Genomic DNA, 27,267 nt, shown 5'->3' on the forward strand with positions numbered 1-27,267 from the left:
ATTTTGCAAACAGCAACATTTATGGAGAAAAATAAGAAGACATATTTTAACTCCACAGAAATCAGTAGACATGGAGAAGTTTTCGAAGGCCAGAGTGGGAAAATGATAAAAGTTTCATAAAAATCCCAAGCACATAAACAGAAGTCCCTTTCTGAACAGAACCAAAGGGGTCCCGTCTCTTTCTTCATTCTGTGAATAGTTTCAATAAACTGGCCATGCCATCCAGCAAACACTTACACACTTGTTTAATTAGGCACCTGAGCAATCCCACTGCAACAGAGGAACTATTCTGGTACCTGAAGTTAAGCAGGTACATAGGTGTTTGCAGGATGGGGGCCTCGGTGTGTGAGGAGTGTCCTTTCCCTGTAAATGACATTGGTTTAGGCCAAGCCACAACCTTTGTGTCATTATTCCTTCCTGTCCTCCTGTCCAAAGCAATAGCTCCTAGGAGAGAAGAACTACAGGTGCAAGTGCAAAGCATGGGCCTGACGCTGTACTACTGAAGTCAGGGGAGAGTTTCACCACGGACTTCAGTGGGAGCCTGATGTTGCTCAGGGAGTGGAGAGAAAATTTAAAACCACCCGGCTTTCCTGTCCCTTTGCTGGAGAGACAAGGGTAGCATTGTCACCTGAGGCAGCCCCGCCTAGTGCTGCGCCTGCGTGTTACCTCCTTCTTCCTGCTGCCTGGTCCCGGCTGCAGTGAGATGGGCGGAGGTGGTGGCATTCTCCCGGATTCCCGGGGAAGAGCCCAGCGGCAGACCAAGGCAGTGGGGTGTGGGAGAGAAGAGGCAGAGCGCATTCACCGGGCCCCTGCGGAGGGGGAGAGGGGCCGCGGGGGGATCCGTGCGGCTGGAGGCAGAAAAGGTAAGTGGCCCTGAAAGCGGGAGCAAGGCTGTGACATGTGAATAGCGCGACCGAAGCCTGCGTGTGAGTGGATCATGTATGTTGTTATGGACATGGGTATTATTCACAATGCAATTCCCCACCACTGGGGCACTGACACGAGGGGCCAAGGGAAGGCTGCGTTATGAAGAGTTGTCGCGCGAGTCGCCTTCTCTTCCGTGCTTTTGCTGAGCGAGGTTGGGACCTGTCGCCGGTTTGTTCGAATTCTTCATTGCTTTCGCGGTGGCTTTGCCCAGCCTTCCGGCCGGCCTGTGCATTAGCAGATCATCTGGACCTGAGCTGCTGGGGCTCCCCTGGGAGTGCTCGCGCCTGGCTGGGTGATGAAGTGTCGGGCTTGGGCTCGGGAGCAGTGAGACCTCGCTTCTCTTGCCGCAGGATTAACAAGAAGTAATAACACAGCCATAAAAATCCCCCTTCCTTCTACTGCAAATTAAAATCGATTTTTCTCCCTGGAAAGAAGAGGAACAATCTTCAACACCAAGACAGTCTCATTGTAATGTAGATGCCGGGTCTGTCTTTTCCAAGGGCCTCGCCATATAAAAAAATTAAATATTTGCATCACTGTGCAGGGGCTTTGGAACAATTGTACAGTGGGGGTCCTGAGAGCCATTGACCCAAACTGTAAACCCTGTATAGGATGGAAATCACTTCAAGGCAGGGGTGCTGCAGCACCCCTAGTTCTAGCACCTGTGTCACTGTGACTTTCCAGGAGTCTGAAATGCTGTTTTTTCTGTACGCAGCCTGGTTCCTTGCACCGGATCGTACATTTACTGCTTGCTTAACTCCCTACTCAGTATCTTCAACTTCAGAGGGGGAAGGACATTAAAAGTAAAGGCAGGTCCATGCCGCACCCTTGCCTTGTGGGGAGCGATCTTGGTCGCCTGGGCTTCATCTGCAATTGGGCGCCACTGTGAGTCCCCTGAAGTTGAAGAAATGGGAGGAGGGTACAGCCCTCCCCCCTCAGCTGCAGAACGAGACACGTATTGATGGGCCCCTGATTGCGTCGTGGTCTGTTCGAGCTTTCACGCGGGTGTGTTTCTCTTCACGCCCTCCCTCAGTGATTGATGCTGGAAATGCTGTCGTTTGCTGAGCCGCAGCCATGGTTGCGAGTCTTTCTGCTCCCGGGTGAAATGGGGGAGGATGGGACGGGCTGAGTTCGCAGCCTAGGAGCCAGGGCAGTGCGCGAGGCTAGAGGGGAGAGACGCGGCGGCTGTAGCCTGCCGGGGGAGGAATCCCTCCTGCTGCTGCGGGGGCTCTGGGGACTGAGATCAGTTTAGGGCATGGAGAGGCAGCCCCCTGTCCCCTCTGGACGGAATGGCGAAACAACAGGGAGGGCTTGCCATAGATCCGGCGGGGCTTCCCGCCCTCCCGCCAGGTGCGGCGGCGCTGCCCAGCCGCGGGCCGGGCGGGAAGTGGGGGCAGGCGGCCGTGCTGCACCCGGCCCAGGGCGCCCCGCTCCTTGCGCAGGCGGTGGGAGAGCGCAGAACTGCGAGAGGCGACAGCAAGGGCGGGGTCCCTGGATGGGGGGCGGCTGGGGCAAGAGGAGAGGTGCCCTGAGCCGGGCAGAAGCGGAGGAAGGGGGGGGTTGCGAGGAGAGGGCGCTTGCTGGGTGTGGGGAAGGGCGCAGTTGCTGGCCGCCGGGTTTTCTTCCAGCTGCCGCACTTGTTGTGGAGGGGAGCTCAGGCAGCATCCCCCTGGGCGGAGGGAGGGGACGCGCCGCAGCCCGCCCCACCTCACCCTCGCCCCGGGACTGAACACACTCGGCAAACTTGGGCTCTCAGTAGGGGTTTCTTTAATTGCCTCTCTCAGGATCCGCCCAGAGAAGCCAGCGGAAGCTGGGAGAATGAGGTAAGGAAGGGGGGTTAACCCTTTCCTCTCTGGGCTGCAGCTGACCGAGGAGGAGGAGGAGGAATCACCCGACGGGATACACTTGCTGTAATTAACTGAATCAAGTCACTGCTATTTCCCGTATAAGTGTGTGGGCGCAGGACAGAATCTAGCCGGGCAAGCAGCCTACCCCCAAAACCAAACCTCAGGTTTAAACCACTCTGATAAAGTGTCCCGAGGTCTCCAGGAACATGTAGTTCGACCTTCAGTTAAAGACCGACCTGTAAGTAATCAATTTTTTACTGCCCCTTGGGTGGTCCTCGAAGGCAGCTCTGTGTGTACACACACAGATGCCTTTTTATCTGCATACAGGACAAACCTTTTTGGCTTATTTTTCCCAATCAGAAATCAAATATTAACACTCCCTCTTTTACCACCTTCTAAAAGTATCTTTGGAATCAAAAGGCTAGCTTTTAAAACTATAATGTCTTCATTTTGTCTGGTGGCCATTGTCTTTATTGTCTGTTTTACTCATGCACTGAACTAAAAGAGGCCTTGTCTTTTTCAGTCATACTTTTAAGGGATATGTTTCAGATGAGAATTTTCTCAGGATGTGTTCAATGGTCATCTTCTAAGCTGTTGTGATTAATATGAGCCTTTCTTCTTGTGGCAGGTTGGATTTCTAGCTATACATGCCAGTGTTTTCTGTTGCTGTAACTGTGGTTAGCAACTAGTTGCTCCATTTACTTCTTTGTAAAGCTATTGTTGAGATCCAGACATCTAAGTATTGTGGTGAGGATTGTGGTGTGTGAGCATTCAAAGGCAGTGCTGTTTTAGTGTGAGTTTGGGAGATATTTTACAGAGAAATATATTTGGTAGAGAACAGGAGGTATGGACTAAAGGGAACAAATATGAATTTCTAAAAGTCACTGTACACTGAACATTTCACTTGTTAATTTGTGTATGCAAATATAATATTTTGTGTCTCTTTCAAATGGCAGTTACTTTGGTTGGGAAACAACATTTTTTAGAATGCTTGTCTTCTGAACTGGGGAAAAGCTCCTTATTGCTCTCCATCTTTGAAGAATGGTTATGGGTGAAATTCTGTACAATAAAATCATGAGTGAGACAAAAATAAAATGCTCCATTTAATTAAAATATTTGGTGTTCCTTTCCTTTGAAAAGTATGATCTGCAGATCTGATAGTATTCAATATGTGTACAGCAGTGTCAATATGAACATTCTTAAATGTACTAAAGGCATCACTTTAAAACCGTTTTGCTGCTCAGACTGATTTGGATGTAACAAATGTGCAAAGATGCAGATTATAATGTTGGAAGTCTTTGAGTGTTGATCTCCCGTCTTCTCCCCTTCTATCCTTCCTTCTAAAATTTCAACTCCAGTTGAATTTTATCAGATTAAGTGTTTAGGGCACTAACCTACTCCCAGTGTATTTTGAAGTGGGACTTGCTCCCTAGTTATGAGTGGGAATTGCTGTCGTCCCTCCCTCTACTTCTTGCAAGGGCTAGGGGACACCTGCTGCCACCAATAAGCTGTGCAGACAGTGTCGCAGTCTGCTTGTTTATCTCTTCCCCCACCCACCCACATTAGTGGCTAGTATTATGGTGCATCCACAAACTGATTCTTTGAGAGAGGAATTTTGACATTCCTCTGTATCTCAGCCTAGTAACTAGGGTACTTTATGCTTCTGTTAAGAGCAGGTGACCTCCTCTACTTGACTGTGCTTATCTGTGGAAAAACAATAGCTGAATGCTTGTGTGTGTTTTGTAGTTTTCCTTTCACACATTCATTCCAGACTTCTTTTTCCCCCTCCATCCTGGTTATGGGAAAAAATTAAGTTTATCACTGTTGCCATCATCCAAAGCTGCATGGGTGGGTTTAAAATGGTCTCTATTATTAGGTTTACCATTACTGCCTGGGCTTTTCCCCCTCTTCTACTTATGGGCTTAATCTTACAGAAGTGGAGAGGAGACTCTTTTGTTCCCTGTTAATTCCCCCAAGGAAAGGCAATAGAATGTATGATTCACTTCCTTTTTGGACCATCCATCTCCTATCCTCCTCAGTAAAGCGTGTAACAGCTGTTGTAACAGTCCTGCAGGTCGGGGGAATAAGAGATTGGGATTATGTATAGCTATTCAACTGATTAGAATAGGGTACAAGCCTCAACATTTGGATACAAAACTCAAACCAAAGTTGTGCGGTGAGGGTGTTTCTCTGGGGCCTCTAGCATAAGTCCCATTTCTAGAAATGACCAAAACATTTGGGGAGGTGTAGTGCTTTTGATAGAATTCTACTTTGGGATAGAAAGCTGTGTATTCAAGGGCTTTGCCCAGATATGAAGCTTAGTGCTAATTAGTAATGCAATCTGTTTGACTTTCCTATTTCATCTACAGGAAACAATGCCTTTTTTTCTGACATCTAGTAGTGCTCTAAAAGGAAGTTAAAAGCCCATGGCACTCTTCAGATGGGTCAGTCTTTGCTCTGTTTTTGCCAACATTTCCTGTCTCAACAGAACAGGTTCTAATGTCGAAGACTGTTTTGAGCTGTTAATGAATGCATAATAGGTATTAGTTTTCCACAGCATTATGAATATCCAAAAATTAAAGTTAGCTTGAATATAAGTAGTATATAAAAATCAAATATCTCAAGTTTTAAGAAATCTAAAGGCTTTACTCAACAGCTAGAAGTTGTATGCTGAACTCTTTTTCCCCCACAATACTTTAATCCAGTGGTTCTCAACCAGGGGTACACAGAGGTCTTCCAGGGGATATATCAACTCACCTAGATCAGTGTTACTGAACCTGGGGGTTGCGACTCCAAGGTGGGTCATGAGACTGGTTTAGGGGCATCGCAAGTGCAGGGCCGGTTTAGGGGGTGGCAAGCAGAGCAATTGCCCAGGGCCCCACGCCACTGGGGGGCCCGCCGTGAAGCTAAGTTACATGCTTCAATCCCAGGTGCCAGGGCTTGGGCCTCAGACTCCTGAAAGGGGTACAGTAGTCTGGAAAGATTGAGAACCGCTGCTTTAATGTATCTGAAGTTCTACTCTCGTGTGGTTAATGTTGGGACATTGATGAAGCAGCACTGTTTGATTAGGATTATTTACCAGTTCTTCCTAATGCATCTGAATTTATTAGAAATTTCCACTTCTTGTGTAACACTCTGAGAGTTGAGACAAACCCTGATGTGTTTAGTTTATCAGTCTCTATATAGAAGATAGCTGACTTAAATTTGAAGCACCTCTTTCTCAGATCCTTTTTCTCTCTTTTCCTTCCTCCATCAAAGTATCCTCCTCAACGCTTCAGAGTCTGTATTTTCTGGGTTCCCCACGCTCATGAATACTTTCACTACTTCAAGAGAGTGAAATGAATATGACTAGTAAATTTGAAGTAAATATCTGGTTGGCTGCTGCCCACAAGATTCCAAAAAGCACTGGTGAAGTTGACTGGTGTCTTAACACTTTCCACTGAAGCCAGTGGAGCTATGTCAAGTTACATCAGCAGAAGATCTGCCACATGGCTTGTCTCTGTAACTTTTTGTCTCTGTGAATGTATGCTATAATGGTTCATATCTGGCAGCGGTGAAGGTCTCTTTTTCCTCCCCCACCTTGCCAGTATTTTTTGTTCCAAAATATTAAGTAATCTGAATTGCTGTTAATTATGTATACGTTCTGTCAAATGTGAGGAACAATGCCAAGTAGATAAGGCTAATTAATCAACAAACTTTTGTTTAGCACTAGTCTTGCCCTAGTGCATTGCTGTAACTTTTTTATTAGATTTCCTATTACCATTCTTTGCCTGGTACTCCTTCTTCAGTCTCCATCTAACTTGCCTGTGCAATAGATACTACCACTCAATTTGGTAGTATCTATCTCTGATTACAATGCTGTTTAACCACATCCTCCAGTAAACATGTAAAGGGATTAAACAATAGTATTCTTAGTTGGGCCTTGTTTTTGAAACTTTTTAGTCTGATGCGTTCTCAGGGAAAATCTCTAAAAAGTGTAAATTCATTCATTAATATGAGTGACCTGACAAACTTTTAAATTGTGCCTTTGGAAAAAAAAAAACCTAACTAGCTTTAAAATTGCTACCACCACCATCACCATCTGCTCCACCACAGTGGCAACATAAAAAAAAAAAAAAAAATGCAGTTGTCACAATAACTTTGAAAGCTCCTGTTGAGCTACCAGATTCTCATCTAGACATACAAGTTTTCTTAAGTAAATATTTTCAGCTTTGCATGTACATAGAGCTTAGGCTATGTAATTTTATTATTCCAATTTTATATCCCCCCCCTTTTTTTTTTGATCTGTAGTGAGACATGTGCTTATTGAGGTAGCTACAGTAATCTAGATACCTGAGTGAATTATAAAGACACATCCTAATAAAACTGCAGTCTCTCTTCTAGTGTGTAAATTTTGGTAAATGTATTGTAACTTGACCATTAATGACAATAACAAAATGTAGATGCTAGGTTTTTTTAAGCTGCATGTCTATGGTCAGTAACCATAAATATTGCACAGTTTTATTAAGAATCCAGGGTTTTGGGACTCCGTACACTTTATTAATGAAAACTGTATGAAAAATATTAGGGCAAAAAAAGCCGTATGCTACATAGTTGAACAATCTGGGATAATTCATTGTCTTGATTCACTGTTGAAGGGGAAGCCATTTAAAAAGCTTCAGGCAGAGCTTTTGTCAATATATAAGTACATTCTAATGCTAGGTTTCAGAGTAACAGCCGTGTTAGTCTGTATTCGCAAAAAGAAAAGGAGTACTTGTGGCACCTTAGAGACTAACCAATTTATTTGAGCATGAGCTTTCGTGAGCTACAGCTCACTTCATCGGATGCATACTGTGGCATATTTAAATCTGTATAGTGATATTTTTAATCTAAAATGAATAGTTGGAATGTGTTCCGTTTGTTGAAATGGCTTGGGATAAATATTGTTTCTTTAGAAATTATATTGAATCCAGAATAGGTGTTTCAGTAACCTCTGGTCTCTCCAGAGGCACTCAATGCTTTAAATTTAAAGTTTTTAATTTTATTTAAATGTAATGCCCCATAATTAGCTGACATTTTATTGTGGATGTACATAAATTTTACACAATTAGGCCCTAGGGAACTTTGTTTTTCAGAAAATCTCCCATCTAGATTAAAACTTAAAATGACTAATGATTGTTTTATATTGAATTTTGTGTATTTCCCACTAATACATTGTTACCTGTACCAGGGAAAAAATCCAGTCTCTTTGATCTGAATTTCACCATTGTGTTTTTTGTTGTAGGTTGCGAAGATGGTTCAGGGCTCCTGCATTGTTTTCACTTCTGGCAGATTAGAGTTTGAAAGTGTCTGACACAAATTGCTACTCCATTGCTCAATGTTTCAAGGAGACCCAGGGAAGTACGTCTCTCCTCATAGGAGAGACTAAAATGCATGTTATGAATTGTCTCTCCTTGGTCAATGATAAAGAAAATGGGGCTATATCAGTTGCAACTGGATTAATGATTGAAGATACGACAACAGAACAAGTGCCACCACCTCCTCCAGCACCGCCGTTGCTGCCACCATGTTCAGTCACAGGTGCTGGTTTTACACCACCACCACCTGGGGTGCCGCCACCACCACCGCCACCACCTCTTCCTCCAGGACCAACCCCACCTGCTCCGCCACAGTTTATAAATGGTCATGGCCCCCACAGCAAAAAAAAACGGATGCGGAGTTTCTTCTGGAAAACAATTCCTGAAGAGCAAGTCCGCGGTAAAACAAATATCTGGACTATTGCTGCAAGACGGCAGCAGTTCCAGATTGACACAAAATCAATTGAGGAGCTTTTTGGGCAGCAAGAGGAAACCAACCTTCAGGGTCCTAGGAGGCGAACTTCAAAATCATCATTTAAAGATACTAAAGAAGAGGTAAGAATTCAGAAGTAGCCCAACATTGCTGTCTCTCTCTCTCTCAGTTATTCACTGTAATGTCTTAGAAACTGATGTGAAATCTGACCAGCTGCCATTCACCATATGTTTTCTTATCACTTTACCCAAAAAACTTGCAGAGCATAAACTGTTAGATTTATGCTTTTATTTAAAGATACTTGTTCGTGAAAGGCTGGTTCTGTTATTATGTTATCTCAATAAAGTCCCTTAATTTGATCACTGGCAAAAAATATTATATTTGAGGAAGAAAGAATGTGTCTCCAGTGATTACTGTAGATTCTGTCTGGCTAGCCCTTGATAAATCTTCATTCCTGGGCATGGATTACATGAAGAGTACAAATACAGTAATTTACACGCATTATTTTATATGCGTAACTGCACCATGTCATTGTCTTCCTCTTCAATTGCTACTTTTGAAAGCACACACTTCAAGGAGTTGTTAAAGGGATCTAGTAGGCAGCATTCCATTAGTAGTAGTTCTGAAGGGCAAAAGTAAATGATGTATCTTGAAGGAGGATAAAAGAATCATCCTAACACAAATGCAAAAAGACAAAACTTTGTTCTTAATGTGACTGTTTGGAGACAATGTAGGGGGGAACGTGTAAGTATGTGAGTGAAACAACAAATGTTTTTCTTAGGGCTGGTCTACGCTACCACTTAAGTTGATGTAACTTACGTTGCTCAGGGGTGTGAAAATGACACCCCTTTGAGCGACATAAATCACTTAGCGTGATGAGGACACCATTTTATGTCAGCGGGATGTGCTTTCCCACCGAAATAGTTTCCGCCTCTCACGGAGATGGAGCAATTATGCTGACGGGAGAGCACTCTCTTGTTGGCATAGCATGTCTTCACCAGATGTGCTACAGTGGTGCAGCTGTACTGATATAGCACAGTAGTGTAGACTTGCTCACTGCATCTGTTACTAATTTTAGATCTAATTTAAGTTGTTCCCCATTTATCAAGTTCACCTTCTTAATACTGGGCAATGGAAATAGACTAGTTTCATTTTCTGGTGCAACAGAAAATCTGGTTTGGGGGTCGTGTGGGGTAGGGGAGAGCAAAGCATTTCCTTCAACTCTGTAAAGGAATCTTTAGAGTCAAACATTTTCCAGTGAACCACTTAGTAGCATTTCTATTTTGTTCTTCTTTTTTTTTTTTTTTTAAACTCTTACAAACAACCTATGTGTTTTTGGACTAAACAGCTTGGAAGTGTTTCTATTAAATGTTTGCAAAACTGGAAGTAAAAATGCAAATGTAAGTACTGGTAGGCAAAGGGAATTTACAGAGAGGAAATGTTAAATATGCATAAAGGACCAAAGAATGGAACGAATATTAATTCAAGCACCAAATAAGAGAGACTGTTGGAAATGTATCTGCTTTTGTACCAAACTTTAGTCAGGAAAATTAAAAAGGTGTTAGAACTGATTTAAAACATCATACATTTGTAACTTCAGTAGACTTGAAAAGGGGGTGTCAGGATAAAGTTTAAACAAATGTGCAGATATTAGAAAAAGGAAACTAATTTCTTATGAACACTAAAGAAATAGACAAACAATGGAGATATGGTTACTTCACTGTGAACAGGTTGCGGGGGCCACATGATTTTAAAAAAAGCAAATAAAGCTGCTCTTTAAAGGCTTCCATGAGTAATTTTTACATCAAGCAAAGAGTGGAATAATGGATCTCTGATTATTAAGTATCATGAATGATGGGATAATGAGTATCAGATAACATGATTTCTCAAATTTCTAACAAAACTTCATAGCTTTCATTAATATAATAACAAACATGATGCCCCTAGGAGAGATTCCAGTTGAGCAAAATGTTGATTCATGAGACTTTCTTTGAAATGAGAACACTGCAGCCTTTAATGGAATCATTTTGGCTTAGAGGTGGTATATAGCTGCTTATGTATTTTTTTGATCTTCTCCCATCTCCTCCGAGATGCTGAGGTCTTACAGCTCTTTTTTAACATTAATGGGAATTGCAGCTCCTATATAAAATATTTGTAAGACTACAGTATTATTTAGTGCAGAAAAAATTCATGGCTCTGTCCATGATAGAAGATGAAATCTGTTTTTTAGGTGTTTTTATTCCAAATAGGTGGAGAATTGTGGGTTGTTGTTGTTGTTGTTTTTTTTTATATGATGGATGAATGACAGCCTTTTTATTGGTGTGGATGCCAAGTAGGGCCGAATAAACCTTTTGTGGGCCCACACCAAACATATTTGTGGGCCCCCAAAGGGTCTGGTGCATGGTGAGGCATGGTGCAGGCGGTGGGGGTGTCGGTCCCCAGAGCGAGGGGTGGATGGGAGCAATGGGGCACAGTGCGGCAGGGGCATCCCCATTCCGCCCAGCTCAGTGCAGGGGCACTGTTTACAAACTGGCTGCTGCCAGATGCACACTGGCCTGCTTGGCCCTGTGCTGCCAGAGTGCCCCTTCCCCTCAGGGGCGTGCCTATGCCGTGCCACATTGCCTCCCCACCCAGCACCCCCTGACCCCTTATGCCTGGAGACTCCCCCACAGACCTCTATGCCCAGCACCCCACCAGACCTGCTATGCCCAGAGATCCCACGACCACAACTGTAGTTGCCCTGTGCGCTACCACTTCTCACCCAGTGCCCCCCTCCAGTTCCCATAACCACAACTGCACAGAGCCCCCCAGGCTCCCCTATGCCCAGTGCCCCAAAACACCGAAACCTCTCCCACCCTCCATTGCCCAGTGCCCGCTGCCATCACTGTCCTGCGCCCCCTGCCAGACCTCCCAGAGACCCACTCCCCCACGCCCTGCCACCCAGTCGCACTCAGTGGCTCTGCTGGGAGGTGACCTTGTCTGCTGGGCTGAGTTGGTAGCACAGCCAGGGCCAGTCCTAGGGTGGAGATTGCTTTGGTCCCTCCGGAGTGGTGCAATCAGCCAAGCCATAGTGGGAGCAGGGCCTGCCCTGGCCAGGCTCCATCAGGACCCACTTGTCCGGCGGGGCCTGGCCGAGCTCCCTGCACTGCCTCCCTCCCTCCATTGGCCAAGATTGGCCTGGCCTCTGCACTGTTCCTAGCAGCTCAGCCCTTGGGGTCTGTTTATTAATCAGGATAAAACCAAGTCCTTGGCCATTACCATCAAGCAGCTTCCAGCTCCGGTTTGTGACCAACTCCATATTAACCTGTTCAAACGGGACACTGAGCAGGTGGCAACTGTTAAATACTTGGGAAGCATCACAGACCGTGCTGGAGCATGTTTGAGAGATGTGGACACTTATGTAGCATCAGCCAAGTTCTGTTCCTGTCAGTGGCATTTGGAGACATTGCCACATCAAGCTTGCTTTGAAGCTGTTGCTCTGTAGAACCAGTTATTCCAACTCTTTTGTACCACAGTGAAATGTGGGTGCTGAGGAAGGCTGAAGAGCGAATTTTTTAATCTTGCCATCTTCATCAAATTTTTCATATTAAGTGGCAGAACAAGATCAGCAATGAGGATATTCATAGTCCAGCAGTTGCCTCCATCAGTATTAATTTGGTTCCAGTGGCTTTCTTGGTACGGATGTGTTAGGAAGGAAGACCAGTGAATTGTGAAGCATGTTTACGAAGAAATGCCACTACTCAGCCAGTGACCACATGGTCACCAAAAGTTCTGGCAATATAAGATTGCCAATGGCTGACAGACTGAACATCCAGACGAATTATGTTAAGAACCTAGCTAGAGCTCAATCTGGATTGTGTTTGATCTGCAAGGAGGTATGTTCTCTTGGGGTTTGCCTTGATAGTGGTGATGAGTGTTAGTGGGCTTCACCAGCAAAATGAGTTTTGAGGAGGGATTTGAGGCAAAAGGGTCAAGGAAGATGAGGGTGGAGAAGAAGACCTGAGACTTGGCTAGAAAAGGTCATAACAAATCATGTGAGATCTGCTTTGGCAGAGGGGATGGTTACAATCCACAAAAAATTCTCCAATTGAGATGATGTATCAAATGTTGTTAGTAGCGGTCAGTGCTGGAACTGGCATTAATTTTAGTAACTTTATAAATTATGTGGAGGAATTGGCACATATTGTGTTGACCAGACTTTGCAGATGATACCAATACGGGAGGTCTGACACAAAGAGAAGATTGAGGCAGACTCCCGAAAAACTTGAAGTAATTAGGTTGCCTCTTGTTATTCCTCCAACATATGAAAACATGCTAAGATGCTGAAGTGCAGGGGGCTGGACTGGTTGACCTCAAGGTGTCTTCCAGCCTTACATTTCTGTGATCCTGCTATTCTGTGCCCATGGGCAAGAAGAAAACCGAAGGAAAACTCTAACAGGGAGAAGGATGAATGTTAGGAATGCAGAACAAGGTTTAGTGCGATGACATGTATGTAAAAATAGAAGTTATATTAGCTCCATGTACAGAGTTAAGGGCCAGTGTTTTAAAGTGAAGAGCAATTTTTGTGTGTGTGTGCCAAATTTGAGACTTTCACAAGGATTTTTCGGAAAAGAAGCCCCCTTTAAAGAGTCTTAAGGTGAACACACAAAAAGTGAGGAACCCAAAATTACAAGTTGCTTAGGAAAATCTTGGTCAAAAGTTTTAATTGAAAAATTGAACAATGAGTGTAAAAAATCATATGCAGAGCAGTGAGAGCTAATATACTAGGCCCTATAAGAAAATGTGACTACTGAGGCTCTGTTGAATTTTGATTTTGTACCTAGCTTGTGGTCATGGCAGTAACTTTGTACTGCGCTGACACCGAAAGAGTAGTTATATATGTTCTCTTTAACGGAAAGAATAAAAACAATTAAATTGGTTCACCAATTTCCCTGATGCACTGAGCCAGATTTTCTGTAAATTTGTGTAATGTCATGAAGTCAATGAGGCTATATTGGCTTAAACAGCGAGGATTTGGCCTCCTGCATACTGTGTATTTAACTGTACAGAATTGTGTACAGTTAAATACTCTAACTAAAAAGAATACGAAGAGTAGCACGTAAGATATAAGAAGGTTAAGAACTTGTATAGCTTACACAAATGGAGAGAGGGATCTTAGATCTAAACAAAGTATTGAACAAGCTATAAGGACTGAATGAGACTGTGTTACAGGATTTAAAGAATGGTAATTTTAGATTAGAAGCGAGCAGAACAATTGGAGAATAGAACTGCAATCTAAAAGGTCATTGAGGGGTACCTTCAGTGAAACATTTGAAAGGAGATTAGATAGTGCACTGGGGAACGATAGTTTAACCTGCACTAGATGCTGGGGCTTTCACTTATTGAACTGTGTGGGCCTCTCAGCTCCCATGATTAGAGGAGAGAGACTGAGGTGTACCCCCACTGTTTACATTTGCTAGGCTGGTAGGAATTCCGGCTAGCAATAATCTAATTTTAAAAAAAAACCAAAAACTCTGTATCACATTCTTTCAGACTTGTAATGAATTTGAATCAAGAAGAGAGGGAATTTCAAAGTTCTGGAAAATATTCATATCTACTTTTTTTTGGGGGGGGGGGGGTCATTTGGCAAATGAGATTGTCTTGGATATGCAGTATTGTCTAGGAGTATGCTGGAAGCATACTAGCTACATCTGCATTTTTATTTTCACCAGCTGGCTTCAGAACTTGACATATTTGGTACTTTTTCCTGATGTTCCCATTGCAAATGATAGGTTTTTTTTCTGACACTGTTGCTGAGTATAATATATCTGTGCAACTGTCAAACACAGTGTGAGGCCATTGGAGCCCTGTACATCTGTGTATTTGGAGTTGTTTGTGGCAGCCAGGTGACAGTGTTAACATGAAACAATTCCCCTGTGATAGTAAATCTCAGTGACTGTTTTTTATGGCTGTTATCACCAAACTTGCAGTGGTAAAACTGTAATTTTAATGAAATGAGGTGATATAATTCACTCAGAAAATTGCTAACTTTTCAGATTCCTAGCTTTGTTCCATTAAGACTTGGTGCAATTTTTTGGTATTAAAAAAACCTAACTCATTCTTTTGATTAGAAAGAACTTTAAAAATATAGGAGGAGAAAAAAAGTACACTCCTTTTTTGGTTGGTTTTTAGAATTACATATAACAAAATTCTATAACAAATCTGTGGCTTTTTTTAAAAAAAAAAACAAACAAATGCCAAGAGAACATATTTCCTTGCAGGTCAAGTGCAATCCAGGTTGATCTCTAGCCAGGTTCTTAACATAATCCGACTGGATGTTCAGTCTGTCAGTCTTTGGCAATCTTTTATATCGCCAAAACTTTTGGTGACCATGTGATCGCTGGCTGAGTAGCGGCATTCCTTGGTAAACATGCTTCACAATTCACTGGTCTTCCATCCTAACATATCTGTACTAAGAAAGGTACTGAAACCAAATTAGTGTCATGGGGTACTGCATCCAGATAAACTGAAGACTTGAGCACTACCTATATCTAATACTGATGTCAGATTTATTAACTGATTTAAAGTCCTTCCATTTAATCAGCATGACCATTCATTCATATGAATTAAAACAATATTGTGTGTTGACTCTTATTTAGGTTCTTATACTGTGGTGGTCATGGTATTTGATAAGTTACCCCTGAAATAAAAATAATACTAACGAACTATGCATTTCAAAGTATGTCCCTGGATGTCATGGAACTTCAAACTTTTGTTATAGTCTGTGTCCCAGTTAAGTCATCAGTGAGCAGCATTAATGTATGGATATGATATGAAATAATTGATTCCATTCTACCTGGCCCTGGAGTACTGTGTCCAGTTTTGGGTGCCATGCTTTAAGAAAGATGTGGGCAAATTGGAGAGAGTACAGAGGAGAGCAACAAAAATGATAAAAGGTTTAGAAAACCTGACATATTGAGGAAAGGTTTAAAAAAAACTGGCGGTGTTTAGTCCTGGAGCTTGTCTGCACTTAAAATGCTGCAGCATTGCAGCTGTACCACTGTAGTGCTTCAGTGAAGACATTATCTATGCTGATGGGAGGGCTTCTCCCATCAGCGTAGGTAATCCACTTCTCTGAGGGGTGGTAGCTTGTTGAACGGGAAAATTCTTCCATCGACCTAGCACTATCTACTCTGGGGTTAGATCGGTTTAACTGTGTCGCTCAGGGGTGTGGATTTTTCATACCCCAGAATGACATAGTTATACCGACTTGATATCCTAGTGTAGACCAGGCTTTGAGAAAAGAAGACTGAGGGGTGATCTCATATGACTTCAGATATGCTAAGGGCTGTCAGAAAGAGGACAGGGCTCAGTTGTTCTCCATGTCCACTGAAGGTAGGACAAGAAGTAATTGGCTTAATCTGCAGCAAGAGAGATGTAGGTTAGATTTTAGGGAAAACTTTTTAGTATTGGAATAGGTTATTAAGGTAGATTGTGGACTCCCCATCACTGAAAGTTTTTAAGAACTGTTAGACATATACCTGCCAGGGATGCTATTAACTACACTTGTTTCTGCCTCAGCACAGGGATGGATGAGATGATCTCTTGAGGTTCCTTTCAGCCCTACATTTCTGTGATAAAATCTAGCTTGTTACATGGTGAATTATAATTTGTCTTAATTCTCTCACTAACATGCTATGGTTTTCTCTAAACTTGGACATCTGTTCCGCAAGCCAAGGGTGTTGTGGGTGGGCTGCATTGTTTCCTGTTAAAGACTAGTTTAATAATAGATCACTCCTTTTCTGCTCTCTAATGAATGATACTCAGATCTAGCCATTCATTTCGCTTGTGTTTTGGTGACAACTCTTTTGTACAGAAAATTGCATATAATTTATTCTTTTTATAACAATTTAAGGAATAGTATCTGTATTTTAAGGTTTTCAGACAGGTATTACTGGAGTCATGTCTCTTGCTTTCTCTCTCTCAGACTTCCATTTTGGATTCAAAAAGAAGTATGAATATTGGGATATTTCTCAAACAATTCAAAAAGTAAGATTTCCTTTTTCATACAATTAATTAACTTGAGCTTCAAGTGAAATGGTTACACAATAAGTATTATTGGAAATAAAGAAGACATATGATAGAATTGGAAAGGCAATGTTTCTTTAATTTAGTTTAGGTTCTGCACAAAATTGTCAAATAACTTCAGTTCATAGTTTAAACAAAAACATGTTTATTTGAGTGCCAATTTTACTTAAATCTTGTGTACTAATGAGCTCAGTTTGATTGTTGCCTTGCCAGTTGAGCTGAAGTTTCATATGCAGTAATTGAAAGCTATACATTCTCATGTAATTCAATGTGAGATGCTCTTCATTTGGTTTTCTCTCTTTACGAAGAAAGAATGGAATGGGGTGAGAGAGGATGTGGGGGGGATTCCCAGACCTGGGCCATTCTTTTTATGTGACAAATCTGAGGAATTGTCCCATATTGAGGTGGTGCTAGAGGAATCAAACTGATAACTTAAATGGTAATAAGTCACCAGGACCAGATGGTATTCACCTAGCAGTTCTGAAGGAACTCAAATATGAAACTGCAGAACTATTAACTGTGATCTGTAATCTATCATTTAAATCAACCTCTGGTACCAGATGACTGGTACGTAGCTAACGGAACACCAATTATTAAAAATGGCTCTAGAGGCGATCCTGGCAATTACAGGCCAGTAAACCTAACTTCAGTACCAGGCAAACTGGTTGAAACTATAGTAAAGAACAGAATTATTAGATGAGCATAATATGGTAGGAAAGAATCAACATAGCTTTTGTTGAGGGAAATCATGCCTCACCAAACAAGTGGACAAAGGTAATCCATTGGATACAGTGAACTTAGACTTTCAGAAAGCCGTTGAAAAGGTCCCTCACCAAAGGCTCTACAGAAAACTGAGCATTCATGGGATAAGAGGGTGAGTCCTCTCAAGGATTGGTAATGGTTAAAAGACAGGAAACAAAGCATAGGAATAAATGGTCAGTTTTCAGATGAATAGTGAAGTCCCCCAAGGATCTGTACTGGGACTAATGCTGTCAAACATATTTATAAGTGATTTGGAAAAAGGGATAAACAGTGAGGTGGCAAAGTTTGCAGATCGATACAAAATTACTCAAGATAGTTAACACGAAAGCTGACTGCAAAAAGTTACAAAGGGATCTCACAAAGCTGGGTAACTGGGCAACAAAATGAAATACAGTGTTGATAAAGGCAAAGTAATGCACATTGAAAAACATCTCAACCATACATACAAAATGATAGGGTCCAAATTAGCTGTTATCACTTGAGAAAGAGATCTTGGAGTCATCATGAATAGTCTCTGAAAACAACTGCTCAGTGTGCAGTGGCAATCAAAAAAGATAACAATGTTTGGACCCACGAGGAAATGGATAGATAAATAAGACAGTAAATATAATAATGACACTCTATAAAGCCATGGTACGCCTACACCTTGAATCCTGCATGCAGTTCTGGTCGCACCATATTAAAAAGATATATTAGAATGGGAAAAGGTGTAGAGAAGAGCAACAAAAATGATTAGGGATATGGAACAGTTTCCATATGAGGAGAGATTAAAATGACTGGGACTGCTCAGTTTAGAAAAGATATGACTGGGGGTGGGGGATGTGATAGAGGTCTATAAAAATCATGAATGATGTGGAGAAAGTGAATAAGGAAGCATTATTTCCCCCTTCCCATAACACAAGAACCAGGGGTCACCCTATGAAATCCATAGGCAGCAGGTTTAAAATAAAATGAAGTACCTCTTCACACAATGCACAGTCATCCCGTGGAACTCGTTGCAAGTGGATATTGTGAAGGCCAAAAGCATAACTGGGTTCAAAAAAGAATTAGTTAAGTTCATGGAGGGTAGGTCCTTCAATGGCTATTAGACAAGAGGCCAGGGAGGCAGCCATGCTCTAGGTGTCTGTAAGCCTCTGACTGTCAGATGCTGGGAATGGACAATAGGAATGTATGGCTCAGTAATTGCCCTGTTCTGTTCATTCCCTCTGAAGCATCTGGCATTGGCCACTGTCAGAAGACAGGATACTGGGCTAGATGGGCCATTGGTCTGACCCAGTATGGCTAGTCTTATGAGACGAAGGAACTTTTTAAGAGTAAGCTGGTGGTGTTGAACCTTTGATGCACTGATTAGAAAATTGCTCTTCAGTAGAGGCATTGCTGAACGTTGTTTTTGAATAACACCGTTGTAAATACTGATGCATGGCTAATTACAATTTTTGTGCATAGCAGAGGTATGTTTTTTTCTCCAGTGTATAACTGCTGTTACTCAAGCATTTGAAATGTAATTGATTAATTGTGTATTCAAGGCCTGCTCAATCCATAATTGAAGATATTAATCAAGGAAAAGGTGATCTCGGTGGGTGTGAGATGCTGCGTGAATTCCTTAAATTATTGCCAGAAGCAGAGGAGGTAAGTAAGCGGTTTTATTTAGTTGCTGCTTTTGTGGCAGAGCTGCTGTTGCCTGGGATTCTACAGAACAGCTCTTATTTTTTCTCTAAAAGGGGCATCAAAACTCTGGAGATCTATGAATGTAAAACCATTAAGTGCAAATATTTGGCCTGTAGGATGACAACATACTTGCTTGAGATACTGAGGACATAGTCTTAGTCATTCCCTGCCTACTAAGTAGTTTAACTGTTTGTTTGTTGGCAGTCCCTAATTAAGGCACTGATAAGGTGGCTTTGTTTCTTAGATGTATTTTATTAAGTTACGACCTGTAAATTACTGCTCAGTTCTCTTCCAGTGGCTGCAGAGGTTCTACAGTTGGAACCAAACACAGTTGCCCAGTGCTTTCATTTAGGCTACATCTACAGTACAGCTGGGATCGATGCTCTGAGATCGATCCACCGGCAGTCGATTTAGCAGGTCTAGTGAAGACCTGCCAAATCGACAGCAGATCGCTCTCCAGTTGATGCCTGTACTCTATCCACAACGAGAAGAGTAAGGTAAGTCGATGGGAGAGTTTCTCCCGTCGACCCCCCCCCGGGATGGAGACCCCGTGGTAACTTGTTTCTGTGCTGCCTTAGTGATCCACAATCCTAAGTGTGCCAATTTGTTTGATAAACTTAAGTCGACTGTCACACAAGCTCTCTAAAAGCAATTTTTAAAAACCAGGAAATTGACAGTTAACATTCAGGCCAACCTTAACTCATATGCCATACCACTTCAATATCCTAATATTCAAATGCTCTCTGACAACAACTTGCTCAGCAACAAACTTGCTTTCAGTTCAAACATATAACCAACAACACCACACATCTCTACTTAATTGTACTCAAGCACACATCCTTAACCCGGGCTACTTACTTTGTCATGGGCACAAATAACATGTATAGTGGTACGGTCTATAACTTTGATTGGGAATGTGTAATCTAAAGGTTAAGTTAGAGGGGTTTGTATATAAAGGGACACCGTCAACTTGAAATATAGTTAGTCAGTTTTAGAGGTGGAGTTCAAAGTAGTTTTGGGTACTGAAATTGTTCCTGAAACCATTCCCTTCTCCCTTCCAATTTTATGTGGCTTTACAATACATGTATCAGTCTTCAAAAATAAGTTTTTTCTACTGAGTGTGGAAAAACCCACATAAAGTGGAAAATGGTGGAGTAACTATATATAACGGGAAATTGAATCATAACCTCACTTCATCTGTAGTCAATGCACAAAATAAATTGACAAAAAGTATTTTTCCCTTCTAATCTTTCAGCTGTAGGTCTTGGATGTTACTTGTGGCAAGAGTAGGTAAACTTTCAGATAGGCGTGACTCTGGAAGTTAATTGTATGCTCTGATTATATTTTCACGCACTTCAATCCTAAATCAGATGGAACTCCTACCTAGTTTTCTGAGTTCCATGCTGTGGGAGACTTACAGTTGTGAAATCTTGATGTGCCTAGCAATTCTCCAAAACTAGAGCATGGCTTCTGATACCATGAAAGTTCAGTTGACCTTATGTGGAACAACTGAATGTCACACTCAGTCAAGCTGCTGTGGGTAGTGGATGTACATCTTGCATGTCCTGTAGCAAAGGAGCTAGTATGGAGCTGTCAGGGAGGGAAGGCTGTAGCTGATTTCTAGAGAAAGAAGACTGGCATGTAGTTAGGCAGCAGCAGAAAACTGATTAAATTCTGAGACCTAAAGGCCACAAGGGACCATTGTGATAATCTAGTCTGACCTCCTACATAACACTGGCCATAGAACTTCCCTGTATGAACTCCTACTTAAAGTCCAGTAGCTGTGGTTTAACTAGAGCATGTCTTTCAGAAAAACATCTAATCTCAATTTAAAAATACTTCATGTGATAAAGAATCTACCACATCCTTGGATAAGTTGTTCCAATGGTTAAAAATTTGCACCTTATTTTTAGGCTGAGTTTGTCTATCATCAATTTCCAGCCATTAGTTCTTGTTCTACATTTTGTCTGCTAGATTCAAGAGCCCTCTATTATCAAATTTCTGTTCCTGTGTAGGTACTTACAGATTATGATCAAGTCACCCCTTACCCTTTTCTTTGTTAAAATGAATAGATTGAGCAACTTGAGGTTTTCACTGTAAGGCATGATTTCCAATCCTTGAATCGTTCTCATGGCTCATCTCTGAACCCTCCCCAATATCCTTCTTGAAGTGTAGATACCAGAACTGGACACAGAGGCACATACAGAGGTGAGGTAATCTTCGTACTTGATAGTCCTCTGTTTTTACTTTCAAGGATTGCACTAGCCCTTTGGCCTCAGCATTGTGCTGCTGATTAGTCACCATGACTTCCAAGTCCTTTTCAGATTCACCGTTTAAATTTTCTCCCAGATGATTTGGGTGATATTTGTTTTCAGCTTTGTGAAACTGATCTTTGTAAAGCACCAAGCTCTTTCACAGTTGCAGTGCTAGCTGCATCCTCTTTGGGGGTCTCGGGGTGTGCCACTTCTTCAGGTGTCTGACCTTGTGGATTTACCCATCCTGGGTGGTTTCTCCTACTTTTGGGACTGGTCTGTGCTTAAAATTTACGTAGACATAGCTACGTCACTCAGGGGTATGAAAAATTCACCCCTCTGCGCGATGCAGCTATTTCAACTTAATCTCCAGTGTAGTAGTAGCTAGGCTGATGGAAGAATGCTTCTGCCAACCTAGCTCAGGAAGGTGGTGTTCCTACACCAATGGAAAAAACCCTTGCATTAGCATCAGCTGTGTGTGCACTACTGGGTTACGTAGGCATGGCTATGGCACTGTCGCTATGCCGGTTTAGTCCCCGTAATGTAGACGTGGCCTTAAACAGGGTACCCATGGCCCAGTCTATCAGCCATGCTTACGCAGCAGGTCTGACTGGGTTTGGCACCTGTATTCTTCCTTTCAGGAGTCTGTGACTAGTGGTGTTTATAGTGACAAACAGTTGTTGCAATAGGAAAAAAGCATTTAGAGAGAGAGATTTTTAAAACAATAATCTACACAGGTTTATCTTACCTAAAGTCTGACCATCTCTTCTGAGGGTAACTAGACAGACCTAACTTTAGGCACCCCAATGGTCACCTGCATCTTAGTTTGGTTTCCCTCTTTCTTAACTCTTTCAACTACTGTAGTCCTTTGGATCTTCTGTTCCCAAGCCTTTTCTGGTTCTGGCATTGTTTCGAAAATGTCTGCTGAAAAGTGGTTTATCTTGAACTATTGTTCTTCCCCTTCCTGTTTTTTTTTTTTTTTTTCCCCTTTATAGCCACTATTAAACTACACCCATATAGTCATACAGTAAGCATCCCAGTAACTAGGTGAACACACAGTATTCATATATTATTACATAGCAACTCCAATCTCATCACATATATTACTGGTTTGGACTTGGTTTTGCTTACACACAATAGACTTAATCAAGTCATCATCACTTGCACCTAAGCAAACACAAACTTATTTATTTTTATGTCAATTCCTCTTCATCTGTCAAAATTAGGTCTAATGCAGAATTCTCCAATGTAGAATGCCACACTATTTGAGTTAGGAAACTGTTATTTGTAATATTTATAAATTCCAAGCACATTTTAGTCTTGGCAGCATGAGACCTCTCACATAGGTCACTCAGATATAAGTTCCCCACGATAATGTAGCTTTTTGTCCTACCCCTACATGTAGATGCTTAAGGAGCTGGTGGTTCTGTTCTTTAGTGTGACTTGGTGGTCTGTAGCAGGCACCAGCGAGTATCATATCTTGTGCCTTATCTGTTAGAAGGTTGATCCATAAGCATTCAAGGTCATTTGCTTCCAAGTGGTCAGTGATCTATTTTTGACAGAGTGTCAGAGTACCATCTCCACTCCCCCTTTTCCCTTTCAATCCTATTTAAAGCAGTTATAACCACTGATTTTAACATTGCAGTCATGTGACTCTTCTCAGCAGATTTCAGTAATACCCACTAAGTTAAATTTATGCCTATAAATGAGCAATTGCAATTCCTCTTATTACCCAGACTCCTATAATTGGTACATAGGCAATTAAAGAATTTCTTCTCTTCACATCCCTTGGTGCCTGGATTTATTTTGTACCAAATGAATGCTCATTTATTCCTTTTTTTCATCTGTTTCTCTTGTTAAATATAGGGGACCCTCCAGCCGGTCCCCTAAAGATTGATTCCCCTTCTACTGAGATGGAGGTCATCCAGATTTGCACAGCTCCCTCTCCTAAGAAGGTTGACTTATGTTCCACAAAATCAAAACCCTCTTCTTTTCAACCACTTATCTAGTCAGTGACACAGTTCCAGAATCTTCTGCTTTCTCTCTTCCTTTGCTTGTGGGACAGGAAAGATCACATTCCTCTCCTTCAGTATCCTTCTGTCTTCTCTGAAGTGGCCTGTAATCTCTGAGGTATCATCTGAAACAGTGTCACTAATACCAACATGCACCATTGCCAGTGGATCTTTGCGCACTGACTTCAGAAACCTACCTAATCTTGCAGTCACAGCTTGGTTCCAAGAAGACAACACACCATCCTGTTTTCGGCCTGTCCCTTGCAGAACAGCTTAGAGTTCCTGATGTGGACCCAGGGTGCTTGTAAACCTCTTTGTGGGCACTCTTAATTTGTCTTGTGTGTTGGGTTGCGGAGCCATCCTCAGGTGTGTCCTGAACAGTCTTTTTTTTGCCACCCAATCACCTGGGACTTCAGAGATTTTTCTGCAGTTTCCATGATACAATGATACAAACCTTGTACTGAAAATGCATTCCTTGTCATAGCTGTGAAGGGGGTAAGCTTTGAATTCTCGTGCTCTTTTCAGTTTGACCCTCAACCTTTATTCACACTACTGCTGGTAAATTGTAAACACTTGATTTATGCTGTAATCTTATCAGTGTCCTAGAAAGTGTTGATAAATAGCCCTATTACCTCAGTGTTTCCCTACACACCAGCCTGACTTATGCTGCAAGTTTTATATCTTAACAATTTGTCCCTCCCCCCCAATCTCCCACTGATGGTTATTCCACCTTTCTGTGCGGTCTTTTTTGAGATGGAACAACTTTTTAAACTTTTTAAAATAAGGCTACATAATTAAAACAAAACAAAGAGTAAGGATTTATTTTGTTGTCTTCAAAATGTTTTGTGCCTTCCGTACTGTAATTGCATTAGCTTTATTTACATGCATTAAAAGGGTGTTAACACTAAGAACATTTTAGTTGGTAACTGAGCTCTTAGAATTGTGTATAAATGGCACTTTTGTTCAATGTTTTTTTGTGAAACTGAATACAGGCATTATTGAAATACCGGCACTGTTGTGAGGGTTGATTCAGAAATGTTCAGAAATTGTTTGAACATTTTCAAATGTGTGATTTGCAAAATTGACAAAGTCAAGGTCAGACAAAGCTTCCAGCCTGTGAAATTTCTCAAATTTCTTGTTTTAAAACCACAAGCTTTTCTCTGTGGAGTACTGAGGATTTATTACCAGGGTTACCAGCATCCACAGAAAATGGTCTCAAAGGCAGAAGTCTGGTGCAAAAAACAAGTGTAACGTTTTCTAGATAGTTAAAATAAATAAATAAAAAAACTCACCACCAGCAAATCATTAGTTGCCAAGCACAGGTCTTCCTGGAATGATTCATTTACCACCATACCATCTCTCTCAACACTGGAGAAGAAAGACCTATCTGTATTTGTCACTTCCTCCTTCCCCAGTCCCACTCCTTGTCAGGTCAGTGTTCTGTGTATTTATGGAGGAAAAGTGCTGGTCTTCCATGCTACCAATCTCTGATACAAAAGAGCCTCCCCAACTCCCTCCCTTTTTTTAAAAAAAAGATTCCAGCGACAAAGCTGGGCCTATATCCCATTAAAATGGCTGACGGTTACTCTTCCTGGCATCCTGACCAAACCAGGGGGGAATCTTCTAGCTGCTTTTGATGCATACCAGTGCACTGCTCCACAGGCCCAAATTGGTAAGGAGTAAGGAAGTTCACAGTACACAATTGTTAGCAGCCACCATGTCACATTTTTTTCTGTATGTATTGCAAGCACAGATTTTGGATAGTCTAACCTATTCATCAACTCACCACACACATGCTTGCCCAGGCTTATCAACACATCCTGTTAATCCTTCCTTACAATGCCTAAAAATCTGTTGTTTGATAGTTCTTTGTCTTAAAAACACTAATAATCTCTCGCTTAGATTACTGGAAAACTTCTCCCTGCTTGCTCAACTCCCTTTAAATATCTTCTCAATTTCTACATAAAATTCAGTCTCCTCTTCCTTTCCTTCAATGCTTTGTGTGACTCTGTCCCTCCTTTATATTTTTCATCTCCTCCTACATCCTTGTTTACCCCTTAAATCAACGGCAGTCTTCTTTTGACTGCACCCTTTGTCTCCTTTTCTTATCTCCTCACGATATTGCGTACGTAAGGGGAGGGGCATTTCACGTGTGGTGTCTCCATTCCTTGCACTTCAGATGCTTTCCCATGTGTCATTGTTTGAGCTAGCCAGTAAGCACTGTGGGAACAGGGCCTTGTTTTTTAAAATGCCATGTATGTTCACAATGATATGGAAACATGGAGAAATGGAGGAGACTTATCCTATTCATCTATCCCATTGTGTACTGCTGCCTCTTTTTGAGATGGAGTAATCTACTCAAATGAGTATCTGCATCCAAGAATGAGTGGTACTGTTACAGTTTCAGTCAAGGACTCTGACTCTCATTCAGGAGCTTTGCATAGTTGTCCTGGTATTCATAAAATAAAATTCACTTTCTCGCTGGTGTACTGCATGTTGCTGGTGGAAAGCTGTTTATAACTCATCTACTGGCTTTCCTGGCTCTAAAAAATAATTAAATATTGGCGATAGATATCTTCAGACCAAATGAGGTCAGATTTTTCTCCATTTCATAACAGACTTTAAAGTGAGGGTGAATTATATATGTAAGAGTGAATGTAAAATCTGTGTGTCCATGGCCATTGCAAATATATAATCCATCTAAAAAAGCAAATGAAAAATTAACAGCAGCTCAGTGTGAAACTCAAGAAATGAAAAATTGAGCATGAAGTTTAATTATGCTTCCTTGTTCACTATTTGTGGTGGTGGTGGTTTTTAATTTTAGCTCGTGTTCAAAATCATTTGTGAACCTATCCAAAGTCCGTTGATGTGTTAAGGATATGACAAATAGTGTGCGGTGTTGCCAAAATTCATGATTTCATCATGGCTGTTATAATACTTGGGGTGTTAATTAGTGCCGCAGCTCCTGGAGTCATGTGACTATGGGAGCATTTTGACTTTCCTGTGAACAACTTTTCTAGCTCTCGTGGTTGCAGAGAGAAGCTTGAAAACATGATGCCTGTGGCATTTTTTTTCTGTTTCATTATTGGGTGTCTGAAACTTTTTAAATTGGAAAATATGTAATAGCTATAGCAAAGAAATGTGTGTACAGGATAAAATTTTAGATTTCCTCCAGATTGTTATAACCTTATGACCTAGTTAATACACTGCAAAACTAATATGTAATGTGGGGACCTAGTTATAACACACTAGATTATAAAGTGCAGAAAGGATCTTTTAGCTTCTCTGTGCTTTTGTCCTCACATTTGTAAAATGGGTTATTAATATCTTCTGGCCGCACCACTGCCCACCCAGTGCTGGGGCTGGATGTGCTTCAGCTGCACCGGCCCCCTGGCACTCTGGGGTTGGGGGCGCTCTGCCATGCCGCTTGCTGGGTGTGCTGAGGCTGGGGACATATGGGGGGGGCCAGTGACCACGGGGGTGTGTGTGCGCTCCAGGCTCTGGTGAGGGAGGGAGTGGGAGAAGGGAGGAGGGATCTCGGGCAGAGCAGGAGAGGCAGGGGCTAGCCTCCCCCAACAGTACGTTCACCTGCTGCCATGGCTGATGTCAGCTATCTTGCTTCCTGGCTTTTGTGCATTTAAATTTTAAAGTTGCATTTATAGTCTTCTACATGTAATGTCCTGTCTTTTTTTGAAGAGGGGAAACGGCCTGAACGCTTAGGGTATGTCTACACAGCAAAGAAAAACCCATGACAGCCGACTTGGGCTCTGGCTCTGGGGATGTTTCATTGCTGTGTAGACGTCCGGGTTCATCCCTACAGTCCAAGCCCCATGAGCCCAAGGGGTTTTTCTTTGCTGTGTAGGCATACCAGTCAATGTTTTTCGTGCAAACTTTGAAATAGATGGCTGAGTTCACAACTCTGTTTTGGTTTTTCTGGAGGGATAGGTCAGGATACCTGCAAAG

General features: G+C 42.0%; 1 protein-coding gene across 4 annotated transcripts in view; it reads left to right on the forward strand.

Moving 5' to 3' along the window:
* Positions 1 to 689: 689 nt before the first annotated feature.
* The window catches only part of FHDC1 (FH2 domain containing 1), a 64,320-nt gene continuing 37,742 nt past the window's right edge, over positions 690 to 27,267 (forward strand). For 2 of the 4 annotated variants that reach the window (XM_074951014.1, XM_074951011.1), the window contains exons 1-4: positions 690 to 863; positions 8,038 to 8,665; positions 16,510 to 16,571; positions 18,899 to 19,001. In XM_074951014.1, coding sequence (XP_074807115.1) covers positions 8,183 to 8,665; positions 16,510 to 16,571; positions 18,899 to 19,001 — 648 coding nt within the window. In that variant the 5' untranslated portion in view covers positions 690 to 863; positions 8,038 to 8,182. Of the gene's footprint in view, positions 864 to 2,789; positions 3,013 to 3,601; positions 3,619 to 8,037; positions 8,666 to 16,509; positions 16,572 to 18,898; positions 19,002 to 27,267 lie in introns of those variants that run through there. The other 2 variants (XM_074951012.1, XM_074951013.1) reach the window with 2 other exon arrangements.

This window comes from Natator depressus, chromosome 4 (genome assembly GCF_965152275.1).
Source record: "Natator depressus isolate rNatDep1 chromosome 4, rNatDep2.hap1, whole genome shotgun sequence".
In the NCBI taxonomy this organism is placed as follows: Eukaryota; Metazoa; Chordata; order Testudines; family Cheloniidae; genus Natator; species Natator depressus.